At 40.2% G+C, this 20558-nt stretch overlaps 1 protein-coding gene across 3 annotated transcripts in view; it reads left to right on the top strand.

Annotated features, from left to right (window-relative positions):
• The window catches only part of LOC126251768 (TATA element modulatory factor), a 181768-nt gene that overhangs the window by 106774 nt on the left and 54436 nt on the right, over positions 1-20558 (top strand). For all 3 annotated transcript variants that reach the window (XM_049952388.1, XM_049952390.1, XM_049952389.1), the window contains exons 10-12: positions 17042-17189; positions 17264-17457; positions 18412-18624. In XM_049952388.1, the coding sequence (XP_049808345.1) occupies positions 17042-17189; positions 17264-17457; positions 18412-18624 (555 nt within the window). The remainder of the gene's footprint in view (positions 1-17041; positions 17190-17263; positions 17458-18411; positions 18625-20558) is intronic.

Here is a 20558-nt window from a genome sequence, read left to right on the forward strand (position 1 = left end):
GATGAGAGGATGAGACTACCCAGGAGATTTGTTTGCGGGACAAGACCTTAGTAGTAGTTGTGGATGAGGACAAGCTGGCAGAGGTTGTTGGTACAGATGTTGAGGGATTCAGAGGCAGAGCACGTACGTTGCTCATGAATGCTTAGGCTGCAGGGAAGGGAGCTTTTGATGTGGAAAGATGGCAGCTATCAAAGTCGAGGTAGTGTTGTCTATTAGTTTATTTTATATGGCCAGAGGTCTGGATGTAAAATCCAGTGAAATGTAGGTAAATATCAAAGAAGGTGGTGTGGAATTTGGAAAAAGACCAGGTGAATTCATTTTGGTAAAAGGAGTTAAGCTGTTATTTGAAGTGGAGTACTTCTTCATCATAAGTTCAGACCACAAAGATGTAATTGATAAATCTATCCCAAATCAGGGGGGAAAGCTTCTGGAGACAGCTCTCAGATGACTCAACATATAAAACTGTTCCTAATGATACCATTCCTTCCTTCCAAACTGAGTTACGGCAAATCCTGAATCCATAGTCCCCTCACAAGGACTCACAACTTGTAGTGTCACAGTTATTATATACTCTTCATTCAGAAATGTGTTCACTCACCTTGTGGTCATTTCTTCTTGTACAGTCCGGTCTGCACACCTTCCCTGTTAAAAATGAATGTTGTCCCTTTCTGGGAAAACTGTAGTAGAACCAGTAGCATTATACAAATCCAATGGGTGCAACAAATGTTTTTTCAGTATCAAGTTAGCTGAGCATTAATGGAAAGGTAGTTTCTGACACACACACACACACACACACACACACACACAGAGTTGTAGTCACTCATAATAGCCAGCTTTGGTAATTAGCTGAACCCATTACCAAAAGGATTACCAAACAGTTTCTATGTGACAGAAAGCTAGCTCAAATATTACACAATTTCACCATTGTGAATGTTCAGTTTGCAGTCACAACTTGTATAACATGCCGTGTGGATTTTGGTTATTCAAAAGTTGCAGTTTATGTATTGAAATCAGAATTTCACTTGGTCATTTTTCTCAAACATTGTGTCCACTTTGTGGCATTCCACAGTCAAGTTTAATCATTATTCTGCAAAATTATCACTTCTGTTCCAAGCCCCTTTTGTCCGCATCTGAACATGAGAATGAGTGTGCTCCAAGCTTTCGCAGAGAAATTCTTTATCCCAGAAAATACACTCCTGGAAATGGAAAAAAGAACACATTGACACCGGTGTGTCAGACCCACCATACTTGCTCCGGACACTGCGAGAGGGCTGTACAAGCAATGATCACACGCACGGCACAGCGGACACACCAGGAACCGCGGTGTTGGCCGTCGAATGGCGCTAGCTGCGCAGCATTTGTGCACCGCCGCCGTCAGTGTCAGCCAGTTTGCCGTGGCATATGGAGCTCCATCGCAGTCTTTAACACTGGTAGCATGCCGCGACAGCGTGGACGTGAACCGTATGTGCAGTTGACGGACTTTGAGCGAGGGCGTATAGTGGGCATGCGGGAGGCCGGGTGGACGTACCGCCGAATTGCTCAACACGTGGGGCGTGAGGTCTCCACAGTACATCGATGTTGTCGCCAGTGGTCGGCGGAAGGTGCACGTGCCCGTCGACCTGGGACCGGACCGCAGCGACGCACGGATGCACGCCAAGACCGTAGGATCCTACGCAGTGCCGTAGGGGACCGCACCGCCACTTCCCAGCAAATTAGGGACACTGTTGCTCCTGGGGTATCGGCGAGGACCATTCGCAACCGTCTCCATGAAGCTGGGCTACGGTCCCGCACACCGTTAGGCCGTCTTCCGCTCACGCCCCAACATCGTGCAGCCCGCCTCCAGTGGTGTCGCGACAGGCGTGAATGGAGGGACGAATGGAGACGTGTCGTCTTCAGCGATGAGAGTCGCTTCTGCCTTGGTGCCAATGATGGTCGTATGCGTGTTTGGCGCCGTGCAGGTGAGCGCCACAATCAGGACTGCATACGACCGAGGCACACAGGGCCAACACCCGGCATCATGGTGTGGGGAGCGATCTCCTACACTGGCCGTACACCACTGGTGATCGTCGAGGGGACACTGAATAGTGCACGGTACATCCAAACCGTCATCGAACCCATCGTTCTACCATTCCTAGACCGGCAAGGGAACTTGCTGTTCCAACAGGACAATGCACGTCCGCATGTATCCCGTGCCACCCAACGTGCTCTAGAAGGTGTAAGTCAACTACCCTGGCCAGCAAGATCTCCGGATCTGTCCCCCATTGAGTATGTTTGGGACTGGATGAAGTGTCGTCTCACGCGGTCTGCACGTCCAGCACGAACGCTGGTCCAACTGAGGCGCCAGGTGGAAATGGCATGGCAAGCTGTTCCACAGGACTACATCCAGCATCTCTACGATCGTCTCCATGGGAGAACAGCAGCCTACATTGCTGCGAAAGGTGGATATACACTGTACTAGTGCCGACATTGTGCATGCTCTGTTGCCTGTGTCTATGTGCCTGTGGTTCTGTCAGTGTGATCATGTGATGTATCTGACCCCAGGAATGTGTCAATAAAGTTTCCCCTTCCTGGGACAATGAATTCACGGTGTTCTTATTTCAATTTCCAGGAGTGTACATACAAAAGTACTGTCCTCTGTTTGCCTGATACAAGTCATAGCCAATCTGATATTAGTATTAAACCATGCAATCCTAAGTGTTTCACATTTGACCAGTCACAACGTAATAGCTTTTATGAACAATTTACTAAATGAACAAATTTAGAAACTCCACAAATATCTAAATAACTCTCTCTTCAAATAACAGGAACATTATAAAACGTTTGTTTTCGCAGTCCCATGAACTGACTAGTTGTACATTACAAAATTCCCTTGAGAGCATGATTCAGTCTCTCTCTACAATCACAGTACTCACACTAATGTGTAAAACACTTAATAGACATAAAATATTTATTTAATATCTCACTTTCCATTTACACCATCATTCACAATAGTAAACAAATTAACAATAATTAATGGCAGTCACAATAATCACAATAACTAAAGTATTGATTCCAAAGTTTAACTACTTGATAACTTCACAATCCGTAAGAATCTGACATCTTTCAGCCACATTCGTAACTACTTGCAGCTATCTACTGAATGAGAGTGTATCTGTCATGCAGTAACCATGACTCATTGTTTGAAGCTGCCTGTCCGCTACCATCTCTTACTTACCATAGACGTGATATGAAATGCTATACCTCAAACTGCCCCATAAACACCTTACCCCCCATGACCTAAGTAAGATGCTGCAAGAGAGTTTTCTTGCATCATAGTACGATTTACTGTTCAAGGTCCTAGAAGAGTCAAACATTATTTTGCTTCTCCCTATATATATCTTGTAAATAGACCATGAAGATAAAATTAAACAATAGAAAATGGAGGATGGAATGTAACAATATTATGAAAAGAATATTTGCTACTCACCGTGTAGCAGAGATGATGAATCACAGATAGGCACAACAAAAAGCCTGTCAGAAAATGAGCTTTCAGCCAACAAGACATTCATTGGAGTGTGGCCTCAGCAGCCAGAGACTGCGGTCTTGCGTGCATGTGTGTGTGTGTGTGTGTGTGTGTGTGTGTGTGTGTGTGTGTGTGTGTGTGTGTGTTCTACCTCTGATGAAGGCCTTGTTGTCCAAAATCTCATTTTCTGACAGTCTTTTTGTTGTGCCTATCTGTGACTCAGCATCTCCGCTATTTGTTGAGTAGCAACTATTCTTTTCATAATATTGTTGAAGATAAAATTAAAGAGATTTGAGTGTGCATGGAAGCTTACCAGCAGACCGTGGTATGCAGAGCACCCTCTGCCACACACCATAAGGTGGCTTACAGAGTGTAGATAGAAGGCAGAGTATAGTTTAGTTTAACTTCCCATTGACACTGTGACACTGTGGGCACTGGAGGTGGAGCAATAACCCAGATTATGAAAGTATGGGGAAAGAGACTGAACATTCCTTTTCCAAAGGAGCCATCCCAGCATTTGTCTGGAGCAGTTCGGAGAAATCAGGAAAAACTAAACCTGGGTGGCTGCATGAGTTTTGAACTATCATCCTCCTGAAAGTCTAGTGTGCTTACCACAGGGTCACCTCTTTCAGTAGAAGTAGTTGACACTTAGCAGTCATCAGTTGCCTATTTTCAGAGATGAAGAACACTCACCCTCATACCCATCCCACACCACCCATCTGTGCAACTTAATAGACACAGTATTATACCTTTTGTCTATGTACAGCCTAGACCTGTAGTAGCTTACTGACAAATTTTCTATGGTAGAATGATTGTAGTAGACACTGAGAGACATTGCCATTTACAGAGTAGGTTTTCTCTTTAACCTTTACTTATGGATAAAGATTTATATTTCGAGTCACATGAGAAGTTGGGCGAAAATTGTGAATTTTTCATCAAATTTGGAAACTGGTATATCCAGAGTTTTTGACACATGCTACAGCCACAGGCTGTTCAAAGTCAATTGTGCCAGACAATTTGAGGCGATTTTAGGAAATTTATTATGTTGAACTAGACAAGTTCTGGACCTACCTTACCCTTCCCACCAACTGCCCAAAATATGTATCTTTCAACAGACATTCGTGTAGCTTTAATTATACCAGCCAGCATTAAGAAATGTGGCACATGGAAATGATATAAAACATTCATTGAAATTGGCAGTTCTGTATTTTTGTAAGTTGTGTGATAAAATTAATTTTAATCATTGTTAAAAATTTGTTTTGTACACAGAATGCATTGATCTTAAATACAACTGAAAATTTTTGTAAAAGCATTTCTGTAACACCTTGTAGAACAATTCAGCAAACCTATTCTAAAGTTCCTGTTATACTTCTCCACACTGTAGTAGTATTAGTGAACAGTAATTGGTTGCTTTGATTGGTGACCATCATCATTATTCCAGTTGATCTAATGCTTTTCTGACACTGTCCTCCGCTTGTAACAAGGGATAAAGGATTTTATTTGAATTCTGAATGGGATCCTTTATATAAGTATTTCGTCAATACACCTCTGCGATTGTTATTTCGCATTGACTGTGGTGCTAGTTTTGATTATGTGTTGTCTGTTGCCCTGTATAACATCTTATTTGGTTCATGCTTGCACAGCCTTTCCCACCGTGGGTTTGTATTGCAGGGTACCACTGGATTCAGTTCGTATTTTGAAAAGACAGGGTTACTTGTTAAAATATCAAGAGTTTTTGATGAATTTAACTAATTGAACTCCTGCCAGTTATTCAGACATTATGGGCTTTAATGATCAAAATTGTAGCTAAAGTAAATAACCATTAAAGTAATGCACATGACAAGAAATGTATGCTTAGTAAGTAAAACGTATTTTCAAAGAAATAACTCTTCTTTTCCTGCCACAAGAATAGATTTAATCTGTGCACCTATGCGTAGTATTAGACTTGTTAGTCAATTCAGATCTGCTGGTTTGCAACAGCTCCATCATGAATCTGCTAGGAAATTATAGGAAAGTATAATTAATATATAATTTCGTCAATCTTTTAACCACAGAAAAAGAAGAATGATCAAGATTTGAACAATGAACTTACAAACTTTATAGCTTTGGTACAGTTTTGGAAAGCATATAACATTCTCATTACCTATCTAGGTTATTTTTAATGATCTCTTTCTGAAATTAGACATTAAGAGAACTGTTGCTGTTGTATAATTATAGGGTTTATAAGTATACTACAACTACTGTTATCAGAAATTTTCGAGAAGACAGCATGCAATTAACTTATGAAGAAGTCTGGTATGCATAATATGTAATCACCCATTGACATCAGCAGTGAGCTTAAGTAAATGTCATCAAAGAAATGTAACCTTGTGGACTACCGCAAGGAAACTACTTAAAAACAAATTGGTATCAGAGTTGCGGATTTGGTAAATACACTCCTGGAAATGGAAAAAAGAACACATTGACACCGGTGTGTCAGACCCACCATACTTGCTCCGGACACTGCAAGAGGGCTGTACAAGCAATGATCACACGCACGGCACAGCGGACACACCAGGACCCGCGGTGTTGGCCGTCGAATGGCGCTAGCTGCGCAGCATTTGTGCACCGCCGCCGTCAGTGTCAGCCAGTTTGCCGTGGCATACGGAGCTCCATCGCAGTCTTTAACACTGGTAGCATGCCGCGACAGCGTGGACGTGAACCGTATGTGCAGTTGACGGACTTTGAGCGAGGGCGTATAGTGGGCATGCGGGAGGCCGGGTGGACGTACCGCCGAATTGCTCAACACTTGGGGCGTGAGGTCTCCACAGTACATCGATGTTGTCGCCAGTGGTCGGCGGAAGGTGCATGTGCCCGTCGACCTGGGACCGGACCGCAGCGACACACGGATGCACGCCAAGACCGTAGGATCCTACGCAGTGCCGTAGGGGACCGCACCGCCACTTCCCAGCAAATTAGGGACACTGTTGCTCCTGGGGTATCGGCGAGAACCATTCGCAACCGTCTCCATGAAGCTGGGCTACGGTCCCGCACACCGTTAGGCCGTCTTCCGCTCACGCCCCAACATCGTGCAGCCCGCCTCCAGTGGTGTCGCAACAGGCGTGAATGGAGGGACGAATGGAGACGTGTCGTCTTCAGCGATGAGAGTCGCTTCTGCCTTGGTGCCAATGATGGTCGTATGCGTGTTTGGCGCCGTGCAGGTGAGCGCCACAATCAGGACTGCATACGACCGAGGCACACAGGGCCAACACCCGGCATCATGGTGTGGGGAGCGATCTCCTACACTGGCCGTACACCACTGGTGATCGTCGAGGGGACACTGAATAGTGCACGGTACATCCAAACCGTCATCGAACCCATCGTTCTACCATTCCTAGACCGGCAAGGGAACTTGCTGTTCCAACAGGACAATGCACGTCCGCATGTATCCCGTGCCACCCAACGTGCTCTAGAAGGTGTAAGTCAACTACCCTGGCCAGCAAGATCTCCGGATCTGTCCCCCATTGAGTATGTTTGGGACTGGATGAAGTGTCGTCTCACGCGGTCTGCACGTCCAGCACGAACGCTGGTCCAACTGAGGCGCCAGGTGGAAATGGCATGGCAAGCCGTTCCACAGGACTACATCCAGCATCTCTACGATCGTCTCCATGGGAGAATAGCAGCCTGCATTGCTGTGAAAGGTGGATATACACTGTACTAGTGCCGACATTGTGCATGCTCTGTTGCCTGTGTCTATGTGCCTGTGGTTCTGTCAGTGTGATCATGTGATGTATCTGACCCCAGGAATGTGTCAATAAAGTTTCCCCTTCCTGGGACAATGCATTCACGGTGTTCTTATTTCAATTTCCAGGAGTGTATGTTAGTGGTTTGTCAAAAAAGTTATTCGTTCTTCAGTTTTAATTTTGGAGTTTGATACTTTTATTATTATTAATTAGTTCACATCAAAAATTGTAAACACACAGAATATGAGTTTTAGAACTAGTAAATATTGGAGAATATCAGACATGAAACTGTCTTTCAAAAAGCACACAGATTGGGAATAAATGAAGCAAAATTACATGAACAGGACAAAATAATGATATAACTTAAGGAATATGAACACAGAATTATCGAGGTGTATGAAAATAGTAGAACAAAATATAAATTCTCATTATAATCATTATAAGAATAGTAGCTGATGAAGTCGAGGCAAATCAGATAACATCTCATTCAGTGTAAGATGGCAGCAAGCAATAAATATTTTACATAAACATATAAAAGCCCTATGTAGTAGGGCAAAATACTACATGTTCTGTTTATCACAGAATTTGTATTTTGGTCATAGTTTGTGTCATGTTGCTATGAATGGGTGTGCATATGTCCCCGTTACACTCTGAGGAAGAACAGTGGATAGTATGTGCCGTATGAATTATTAATTACTATTTTACCCAGTAATTTATTCATGTCAGTCCTTTTCCAAATGTAAAATCGGTACCTCATATAGAAAAGTGCTTACTTTTAATTCCAGAATTTTTATGCCAACCAAGTGAGATAGCTGAGTGGTTAGTACACTGGACTCGCATTTGGGAGGACGACGGTTCAAACCTACATCCAGCCATCCAGATTTACGTTTTCCTTGATTTCCATAAATCGCTTTAGGTAAATGCCGGGATGGTTCCTTTGAAAGGGCATGACCAATTTCATTTTCCACCCTTCCCAAATCCGAGCTTGTGCTGCATCTCTAATGACCTCGTTGTCAATAGGACGTTAAATACAGATCTCCTCCTTTCCTTTTTTTTATTCCATTTCAATCATCAAAATTAAATGGCTGTGGAAAGTTGGTACAGCTATTGTTTATAGGACCAAAGTTGTAGTAAATAGGTTTGAGTCATTACCTTCCGCTGATAATGAGACCGTGCCTCTTCTTCTTGACCAGTAGTCTGTCAATTGTCAAGCTTCAGGCAGCCGCTGTTGGGAAACGAGGGGTGTTGGTTGTAGGCATCTCCGATATTAGGCATGCGATGTCACCTCAAGAGAGGGGATCAAATCAAGTGTACACTTGGTCTGCGTCCTGTAGTACAGTCACTGAGAGAAGATCCCTGACAGCTGGCAGCAGTGTTGCAAACTTTCAAATGTGAAATGTAAACATAGAGTTCTGACAACAGTGAAGCGTTGCCACAGACACACGTACAAAATCGCATTATATGATTAGTTGTGGTAGTCACGCAAAGCAGCTGCCTCAAGGCCATCAAAGCCGTCAGGGATCTTCTCTCACCGACACTACAGTGATAGAAATCGTCTGCAAAGGGAAAGATACTCTGCTGTGGACAAATGCTGAATACAGCCAGCTGCAGATTATTGCTCCTGTTGGCAACAATGTTGTCTTGTAACTTTCTAGAAGCTGACAGAAGTGAAGAAGGCAGGTAGGTTCACTACTGTGGTCTCAGAACAGCTGTCAGTTTGCAACTTTATTCAGGGAAGTGATTGGGTACCTCTTGTCTGGAGGCAGGTGTAATGTCTAAATCAGAAACTTCCTCAGTTCTGTGATGAGGTCGACTGTAGATGCCTTTCTGTACTCTCCGTGTGATATTTTCTTAGTGCTTCTTATCTAGTGGCCCCAACCATACTCTCCACCTTCTTGAGTAGCTGTAAGCCACATCCCCTTTGCACATATATGGGCAACATAAATGATCTTCATAGTCTCCCTCACCTGCCATCTTCACTTCCACATTCCCCCTCCATCTTAACCACTGTCCTGTCTATGTATAAAAAAGGAGGAACTTGCCTACAAACAGCAGGCATATTTCAGTAGTGTCAGTAATGTAAATAGTTATTGAAACAATAACGAGAAAAACCGACAAAACATTTTTAAAGTTGGCAACCTGTTAAACACAAGACACAGCATAATTTTTAAAGTAGATTATCTACAATCAAGTCAGTTAAAGTAGTTGTGTTATTGACCTTACATGGTTTTATAGTAGACAACTCACCTGTGCTGCTCTAGTGGTTCTTAGCAAAGCCTTGTCAGAGGTAGTGTACAGCAAGAGAAAATCAAAATATTGTGTCCATAATATCTTCTTCTTATAGTTTATTATGCTATTTTCTGTAAATGTTTGAACCGTGCACTAATTCTCTGGAGAAATCCTGGTGAACTAAGAATGTTTCCTTCTGGCAGAAGAAATTCTAAAGATGCATTTTTGGTTTAGGCAGCACTACTTCTTGAAAAAAGTGTACTTCATTGAATGCAAAATATGTACTTTCCCCAGCTTGTAGGATATTCCAAATTATGCTTACAGAATTAAAAATAGAGGTATGATAAATAATCTGTGAACCAGACTATGCAAAAGCAAAAACCATTTTGCACACATTGGTAAAGTATTTATAATGAAGCACCACCAAAGTGTGAAAAATATTAAAGGATAAAATTAAAATAGTAATAGATCCTTGGCCAAAAAGAGAGCTATAGTATTGAGAAATTCATGCATAATAATCTAAATGAGCCACTAATTTAAAGAATATCTGAAACAAATGTTATATAAGGTAATCAGTGTAATGTGGAAGTGTAAATTTTTTTAACCAGTGTAATTTGTTAGTATAAATTACCATGTGTAAACAGTGTAATACCTAACTGTGAATATTTTATAAGTAACTGGTATGCATTAGTTAATTATGAAACACTTGTTAAAGAAATGACTATTATACAGATGATGTCTCACTTAACAGTAATGTTGTCTCCAGACAAATAAATGGATTTTGATTTTAAGTTTTGATTTTCTCCTCACCTATCCCACTTGAGCTGACTAGTTACACTTTTGGGCTGCAGTAACAGCCTCTCTCTCTCTCTCTCTCTCTCTCTCTCTCTCTGTCTGTGTGTGTGTGTGTGTGTGTGTGTGTGTGTGTAGGGGGGGGGGGGGGGGGGTGACTGCATGGCTGTTAATCAGCAAACCTTGAACTGTCCTCACACATGTATTCTGTCTTCAGTTTTGCAGTGATGTACTAAACCTATGGGCATCTTGAAATTAGCTTGGTGACACGTATCTGTGATATCCAAAAGAAAAAAAAATCACTGGGTGGGGAATTTTCATGGCATAAGATCCTGAATAACAGCTCAGATTAGCAAAACATGGTCAAATCCATTAATAATTATGATGCCTGGTAAGGTTATGTATTTGGTGTAGCCACCTTAAATGCTACCATTGAAGAACTACATCAAAACCTTGGAGAGTTTGTGATAAAAGCTTGCAAACATGTTCTCCAGTCAAGAGTAAAAAATCACACTTCCAAGACATGAAACGAAGTCTACAAATCAATAGTAACATAAAAATAAGATAATCTCTCACAGGTTTTCATTACATCATGCTGCGTGTCATGCAGACAGTTAAATACAGGGTATATCAAAAAGAATCATCCAATTTTAAAAAATTGAGATATGTGCTTGAACAACATAGTATTGGAAAGGGCCATCTTTTGAGTTTTACATGGTTCCTGCTAGGTAGCAGCAGTGTGCACACATTTCAGTTCTAGTAAAAATGGTGTCAGGACAACAGAAAGTGTTTTGTATTCTATGTTTGGCCTGTGTGGTTGAATAATAACTGTTCAGTTTGACTTCCATACTAGGTATGGTGTGTATCCTCCTACAGCACAGAGCATTACACAGTGGTATGAACAATTCCAAGAAACAGGTTGTTTGTGTAAAGGCAAATCGCCTGCCCATCCCCAAGTGGCTCTCACAGATGTCAAACGCATCTGCCATAGTTTCACGAGGAGTCCGCAGAAATACATTCGCCATGCAGCCGACAGCTCAACATGCCCCAGATGTCTGTCTGCCACGTGTTGCATCGATGTTTACACATGAAACCGTACAAAATTCAGCTACTGCAAGCTCTTAATGAAGGTGACAAACAACGTGTGGAGTTTTGCAATTTTGTATTTGGCAAGATGGAGGATGACAGTTTTCTTCCATGCTTAGTGTTTAGTGATGAGGCAACATTCCATTTACATGGAAAGGTGAACCATCGTAACGTGAGAATATGGGGTACGGAACAACCACAAGAAGTTGAACTACATAAGAGGGACTCTCCAACATTTAATGTGCTTTGTGCAGTTTCATGGGAAAAGGTGTTTGGTCCATTTTTCTGTGCCGAGAACACTGTTACAGGAAGTTCATATCACGATATTCTTGAGAGCTTTCATTTCCCACAGTTGGAGACTGATTTGAATGATTTCTTGTACCAACAGTATGGGGCACCACCACACTGGCATCTGGAAGTGCGGAAATTTTTAAATCAAAGGATTATTGAAAGATGGATCAGTTTGCACTGGACCAAATGATTCAGCCTTACGTTACTGGCCCCCAGGATCACCAGACCTGATTGTATTTGATTATTCCTTGTGGAGGTTTATAAAAGACTCTATATGCACCTTTGTTACCAATAGCAATGAATGAACTGAAACATCACATAACAGCAGCTGTGGAAGCTATAACTCAAGACATGCTCGCTGCAGTGTGGGGACCGTTTGAATACTGCATTGACATAAGCCATGCGTCTCAAGGGGGGGGGGGGGGGGGTCATATTGAAAACTTAGGAAATGGTATGAAAAAAGACTTTCTGAGTTTCCCGTTCATCAAAAAAAACAAAATTCATTGTATATGTGTATTAGTTTCAGAAATATAGACATGTCAAATCAGATGATTCCTTTTGATACACCCCGTACTTCTGAATCTCAGTCATGTAGGAATTCATAAAATCTGTAATTGTAAAAATAAAATGAATGTATGGATGGCAAAATCCTTGCTTTGATTACATCCTAATGAAGTCAACATGAAAAATAACACAGAAATATATGGTAATACTATTTCTTGACCTTTATGCAGTTGTTCCTGGAAATTGTGGGTTGTAACCTGGCTGTAAGAAACCATGATATCATGATAAGAGACAACATGAAGTACACTCCAAGAGACTCCTACAGTAAACAACTCTCAATATGAGTACAATGCTCTAGAGACAATATATTGGAGGATGTCAGGAATGTAAGATAAAACTAGTTCTGTACTTAGTTGAGGAATAGTACTTCTGGAACCTTATCTAACACAATATTTGGTTTCTGATGACAAATGCCGATGTTTCATGTGTAACGGAAAATGGTCAATGAGAAATGTACTGAGCTGAACAGTACTAACATAGCAAACTGTCCTGGTATAATTAATAATTGTAGTGCGTAAGTCTTGCCATAGCACATGATTATTGACATCACAGTTCCCAATAACATCAGCCTAACATCTAAAACACCCAAAATAAATAAATATGATGAATTGATAGAACTAATAAAAAGACAGGTGCTTGTTAATTGTCCTGCAAATGAAAAGTTGAGACATTCATGAGTAGTGGAGATTACAAACAAAAATATTTTGCTTCAGTTTTCAGTAACTTCTACAGTGTTGTAACATATTCTGTTGTATATAAAATTATAATTAAGGAAAAATGCAGTTATTTGTGCATGTCAGTTTTCACCTGTTGTTGTTGTGGTCTTCAGTCCAGAGACTGGTTGGATGCAGCTCTCCATGTTACTCTATCCTCTGCAATCTTCTTCATCTCCCAGTACCTACTGCAACCTGCATCCTTCTGAATCTGCTTAGTGTATTCATCTCTTGATCTCTCTCTATGATATTTACCCTCCAGCTGCCCTCCAATACTAAATTGGTGATCCCTTGATGCCTCACAACATGTCCTACCAACCAATCCATTCTTCTAGCCAACTTGTGCCACAAATTTCTCTTCTCCCCAATTCTATCTCCTCATTAGTTGTGTGATCTACCCATCTAATCTTCAGCATTCTTCTGTAGTACCACATTTCGAAAGCTTCTGTTCTCTTCTTGTCCAAACTAGTTATTGTCCATGTTTCACTTCCATACATGGCTACACTCCATACAAATACGTTCAGAAACAACTTCCTGACACTTAAATCTATACTCGATGTTAACAAATTTCTCTTCTTCAAAAACGCTTTCCTTGCCATTGCCAGTCTACATTTTATATTCTCTCTACTTCTAACATCCCCAAACAGCAAAACATATCTACTATGTTGTGTGTCTCATTTCCTAATCTAATTCCCTCAACATCACCCGAATAAATTTGACTACATTCCATTATTCTCGTTTTGCTTTTGTTGATGTTCATCTTGTATCTCCTTTCAAGACACTGTCCATTCTGTTCAGCTGCTCTTCCAGGTCCTTTGCTGTCTCTGACAGAAAAACAAAGTCATCGGCAAACCTCGAAGTTGTTACTTCTTCTCCATGGATTTTAATTCCTACTCTGAATTTTTCTTTTGTTTCCTTTACTGCTTGCTCAATATACAGGTTGAACAACATCGGGGATAGGCTACAACCCTGTCTCACTCCCTTCCCAACCACTGCTTCCCTTTCATGCTCCTCGACTCCTATAACTGCCACCTGGTTTCTGTACAGATAGTAAATAGCCTTTTGCTCCCTGTATTTTACCCCTGCCACCTTCAGAATTTGAAACAGAGTATTCCAGTCAACATTGTTAAAAGCTTTCTCTAAGTCTACAAATGCTAGAACCTTACGTTTGCCTTTTCTTAATCTGTCTTCTGAGATAAGTCGTAGGTTCAGTATTGCCTCATGTGTCCCAACATTTCTGGGAAATCCATCTGATCTTCCCCGAGGTCGGCCTCTATCAGATTTTCGATTCGTCTGTAAAGAATTCGCATTAGTATTTTGCAGTGACGTATTAAACTAATAGTTCGGTAATTTTCTCATCTGTCAACACCTGCTTTCTTTGGGATTGGAATTATTATATTCTTCTTCAAGTCTGAGGGTATTTCGCCTCTCTCGTACATCTGGCTCAACAGATGGTAGAGTTTTGTCTGGACTGGCTCTCCCAAGGCCATCAGTAGTTCTAATGGAATGTTGTCTACTCCCGGGGCCTTGTTTGCACTTAGGTCTTTCAGTGCTGTGTCAAAATCTACACGCATGATCATATCTCCCATTTCATCTTCATTTACATCTTCTTCCATTTCCATAATATTGTCCTCAAGTGCATCGCCCTTGTATAGACCCTCTATATACTCCTTCCACCTTTCTGATTTCCCTTCTTTGCTTAGAACTGGGCTTCCATCTGAGCTCTTGACATTCATACAAGTGGTTCTCTTTTCTCCAAAGGTCTCTTTAATTTTCCTGTAGGCAGTATCTATCTTACCGCTAGAGAGACAAGCCTCTACATCCTTACATTTGTCCTCTAGCCATCCCTGCTTAGCCATTTTGCACTTCCTGTCGATCTCATTTTTGAGACGTTTGTATTCCTTTCTGCCTGTTTCATTTACTGCATTTTTATATTTTCTCCTCTCATCAATTAAATTCAATATCTCTTCTGTTACCCAAGGATTGCCCTTGTCTTTTTACCACCTTGATCCTCTGCTGCCTTCACTATTTCATCCTTCAAAGCTATCCATTCTTCTTCTACTGTATTTCTTTCCCCCATTCTTGTCAATTGTTCCCTTATGCTCTCCCTGAAACTCTGTACAACCTCTGGTTTACTCAGTTTATCCTGGTCCCATCTCCTGAAATTCCCACTTCTTGCAGTTTCTTCAGTTTTAATCTACAGTTCCTAACCAATAGATTGTGGTCAGAGTCCACATCTGCCCCTGGAAATGTCTTACAACTTAAAACCTGGTTCCTAAATCTCTTTCTTACCATTATATAATCTATCTGAAACATTCCAGTATCTCCAGGCTTCCTCAATGTATACAATCTTCTTTCATGATTCTTGAACCAAGTGTTAGCTATGATTAAGTTATGCTCTGTGCAAAATTCTACAATGCGGCTTCCTCTTCCATTTCTTACCCCCATTCCATATTTACCTACTACATTTCCTTCTCTTCCTTTTCCTACTATCGAATTCCAGTCACTCATGACTACTAACTTTTCGTCTCTCCTCACTATCTTAATAATTTCTTTTATCTAATCATACATTTCATCAATGTCTTCATCACCTGCTGAGCTAGTTGGCACATAAACTTGTACTACTGTGGTAGGCGTGGCCACAATAATGCGTTCACTATGCTGTTTGTAGCAGCTTACCGGCAATCCTATTTTTTTATTCATTATTAAACCTACTCCTACTTAGGGGTACTATTTGATTTTGTATTTATAACCCTGTATTCACCTTATCAGAACTCTTGTTCCACCTGCCACCAGACTTCACTAATTCCCACAATATCTATCTTTAACCTATCCATTTCCGTTTTTAAATTTTCTAACCTACCTGCCCGATTAAGGGATCTGACATTCCACGCTCCAATCTGTGGTATGCCAGTTTTCTTTCTCCTGATAACATCCTCCTGAGCAGTCCCCACCTGGAGATCCGAATGGGGGACTATTTTACCTCTGGAATATTTTACCCAACAGGACGTCATCATCATTTAACCATACAGTAAAGCTGCATGCCCTTGGGAAAAATTACGGCTGTAGTTTCCCCTTGCTTTCAGCCGTTCGCAGTACCAGCACAGCAAGGCCATTTTGGTTAGTGTTGCAAGGCCAGATCAGTCAATCATCCAGACTGTTACTGAAAAGGCTGCTGCCCCTCTTCAGGAACCACACATTTGTCTGGCCTCTCAACAGATACCCCTCTGTTGTAGTTGCATCTACGGTACGGCTATCTGTATTGCTGAGGCACGCGAGACTCCCCACCAATGGCAAGGTCCATGGTTCATTTGGGTGGTGGGGTTCACCTTTAAAACATTTTAATTGGGGTGCAAGCATATTTTAAACTGGTTCTTTCTTAAAACACAGCCATTGAGCCGTCTCCTATAGCAACACATCCAACATCTTCATCCTTTGCTTCAAGACACTTACCTCACATTTGGGAGGATGGAGTTTGCTCTGTCTAGGCACCCAGTTTTACATTAAGCTCTCTCTCTCTCTCTCTCTCTCTCTCTCTCTCTCTCTGTGTGTGTGTGTGTGTGTGTGTGTGTGTGTGTGTGTGTGTGTGTGAGCTATTTATTTCGTTCTATTGTTATGACACATACTACATCATTTCTAGATGCCATTGGATGACTAAATAAACAAAATAAATTTATTCTTATGTACTTTCTTTTAATTCTCCATCGTTTTTTACTTTTCACACTTTTCCCCTCTCTCTTATTTCTATTCTATGTCAATTCATCATGTGCAACACATCTATGTCCAGCCAGGCTTCATTGCCTTCTTTCACCTGGCCATGGATAGTACAAGTAGTTTCTCACTAACATCTCATCACTGCTTGACTCCATTTAGCTTTTTTCTTTAATCTTCTCTTTACATTTTATTGTTGAACTTTTTTTTAAAAATGTAATTTAGCTTGTCTTTCTTCTAATGGTATTCCTCTCTTTTGCTTTTCCCATCCTTAAAATTTTGATTTAAGTAGAGTTCTGGAGATCATCCAGGTAATTTTGGATTCATGAGCATTGTTAAGTGTCTGTGTTATTACTGAAATATTTTATTTATAACAGATAAGATTCGTGTTCCTTTTGAAATTTACAATACCTTTTGGAAACTCTCCTCAGGCAGTTAGAAACAGCCCTACAGTCAAGTGTGTCAGAATCCCAAGACATTCATCAAGTGACGGAGGAATATACCCAGAGGTTGTCGTCTCTAGAACGTAAATTCCAGCAAGCTATACGTGACAAGGAGACACTGAGGAAGCAACTTGAGGTACGCTTTACTTTAAGAATGACATTTTTTAATTGTGTTAAGTGTGATAGTTCAATTCTGTTTCTCTCTTACAGCAAGCAAGATTAGATGCAGCATCAAGATTATCAAAAACTGAACTGGAAGGCTTAGTGGCAGAAAAGGATGAAGTAATACGAGAACTGAGAGAGGAAGGAGAAAAACTGTCAAAACAGCAATTGCAATATTCTAATATTATCAAGAAGCTCAGGGTTAAGGAAAAAGAAAGTGACAACACAATCAAGAATCAGAAGTAAGGTTTATTTCAAGAAGAATGTTTTAAAATAATGTGTTAACTTTCTTCGTCTTATTGAAATTTTGTTACTGAAATTGTGGCGTATCTGATTACTTAGTGGAAAATATCACAGTTGCAACAGGTCACACACACACACACACTCTCTCTTTTGGCATCAACAACAGGGTGCATCACTGTTCTGGATTGGTTTGTTATTGTCACCAATATTGAACAGTTAAACTTAAAACACTACACTTCCATTTAAATAAAAAAAGGTAACTTCATGAACCAACAGTTCACTGAATGACTGCACTTATTTTTTCCCTTATAATATTTTCATTCAGGCAAAAATCTCTTGTAAGGCATAAGTACTAAAAATATTGCATTCAGTATTTTACGGAGAAAACTAAATGTATAGTATCTTCAATGTGAAGCAACAACATAATGAAGTAACAAAAGTTGAATTGATATTTTTATCAGGAACTTGCTTCCTTTTATTATCAAGGGTAAAGACTAAAACACAACTAACAACAACTGCTCCATTAGTTAAATTAGCTTAAGTGCTATTACAATTAGGACTATTTATAATGAGCAGCAGTTTCTCATCAAAATTTTGATGAAAGCTTTTGCTGACAAGTGCACTTTTGCTAAATTATGAATAAAATTAACTCATTAAGTCTGATGTCTGTGTGAGCTAGGACATTCTCCACACAGAATGGCACAGGACACATGCAAATATCTTCACTGTGATTGGCTCTGCATATACTGAACAAAAATGTGAAATTATGTTACTAATAGCTATAAGCCAGCTACGTTCAGCTGCATAAATACATACATTTTTATTGATGCTAATAAGTTAAATGATTTTCAGTTATGCTGTTATCTGTTTAGGACCTATAAAATAATCATGTACAAGATGTGAATCAATGAAATATATTTTTGCAAACTTATTTTTGCATCTTGAAACTTTAGGGAGCAATTAGAAGAATTGTCACAAGAAGTTGAAAGGTTGAAACGATCTCTTACTGCCAAGGAAGAAGTGGAGAGGACACAGATTGAGGCAGTGCATCAGCTGACAGCAAGAACCAAAAACCAAGAAAAGGAGATAGCTGCTCTGCATAGCCAGATTGATGATCTGAATCAGAAAGTGGAAACATTAAGTGTTTCACTTGAAGCTGCATCAAAGTAAGCAATTCCACTATTTTTTTTATTTATTTATTTATTTATTTATTTATTTTTTTATATATCTCTGTTAACTGTTCTTTATTTGTGAAACATGAAAGATGTTAGTTATTGTGGCAAATACAATATTATTAGAGACTTGCGAAATAATTCAGCCATGTTTGTTTGTCTTGCATGTCAGTGGAAGATGTACAAGCTACATCTGAAAAGTTTGGTCAAGAGGCCAATATTTAAAATTCAGTGTGTGACAAAACCACATACATGCATTTTGGGAGACATATTGAACGGCAGCAGTTGAACAGAATGGACAGGGTCTTGAAAGCAGGATATAAGATGAACATCAACAAAAGCAAAACGATGGTAATGGAATGCAGTTGAATTAAATCGGGTGATGCTGAGGGAACTAGATTAGGAAATGAGACACTTAAAGTAGTAAAGGAGTTTTGCTATTTGGGGAGCAAAATAACTGATCAATGTTGAAGTAGAGAAGTTGTAAAATGTAGACTGGCAATGGCAAGGAAAGCATTTCTGAAGAAGAGAAATTTCTTAACATAGAATAAAATTTAAGTGTCAGGAAGTCTTTTTCTGAAAGTATTTGTTTGGAGTGTAGCCATGTATGGAAGTGAAACATGGACGATAAATAGTTTGGGCAAGAAGAGAATAGAAGCTTTCGAAATGTGGTGCTACAGAAGAATGCTGAAGATTAGATGGGTAGATCACATAACTAATGATGAAGTATTGAATAGAATTGGGGAGAAGAGGAGTTTGTGGCACAACTTGACTAGAAGAAGGGATCGGTTGGTAGGACATGTTCTGAGACATCGAGGGATCGTCAATTTAGTATTGGAAGGCAGCGTGGAGGGTAAAAATCGTAGAGGGAGACCAAGAGATGAATACACTAAGCAGATTCAGAAGGATGTAGGTTGCAGTAAGTACTGGGAGATGAAGAAGCTTGCACAGGATAGGGTAGCATGGAGAGTTGCATCAAACCAGTCTCAGGACTGAAGACCACAACAACAACAACATTGAACAGCACCACACAGTGTCAAATATACTACACTGAATTAGACATATTTGCAACAATCAATGGAACACGGTTACTGTGAAGACTCATGTCATTGCAAACTGTGTCAGAAATAGAGGAAAATGACTGTGAATATGCCAGAGAACTGAGTGTTGTGTGGTGAGCAGTGGAGAGATTTATGTTAAGAATTTCTTGGAGAGAGAGAGAATAAATAAACAGACCAGGAAAAACTTTCAGTTAAGATGTAATTTTGACCATTATGAAAATACAGTTGAAGTGGATGAATAGATGATGGTTGAAAGAAGTTCCTTCCTGGATTCCAAAAGACTTGAAAAGACCAAGATGATGACCTAATGGGCGGTTGTGAGGATTGATGGCACCTCCTTCACCCATGTGTTTCTAAAATTTCTTCATTCTGTGTGACCAGTTTATATGTTCATCAGTGTGACAACAGTGTTAGTTATCCAAGAAACATAAAAACAATGTTACAACATATGCTATCAGATATTCTTTCTTTAATAAACAATTTAATTAAGCACATAGTCATTAGATGAAGAAAATCATACATTAAATGTAATTTATACTGTGCATTATATAATTAATTGTAAATCGCATAATGCTGCAGAACAGTTCTGTTGCTTAATAAGAGTAGCCAGTCATTGAACAAAACAGTCTTTGAGAATATGTACTAACAGTAATTGTGAATTCAAAATGGCTGCAAAACAGAGCTGTTGCTCAATGAGAGTAGTAAGTTGTGTACATTATGAACAAAAGTCAACCATTACGAAAATGTAAAAGGTATCTCACCATCAATATATAGATTGTAGCTTGACTGTCTACAAAGTTCCACCCTCTGTGTCTCCTATAAGTTTAATGTGATAAAATAGTTCTTGAATAACAACAAGTACAAACA

This window comes from Schistocerca nitens, chromosome 4 (assembly GCF_023898315.1).
Source record: "Schistocerca nitens isolate TAMUIC-IGC-003100 chromosome 4, iqSchNite1.1, whole genome shotgun sequence".
Lineage (NCBI taxonomy): Eukaryota > Metazoa > Arthropoda > Insecta > Orthoptera > Acrididae > Schistocerca > Schistocerca nitens.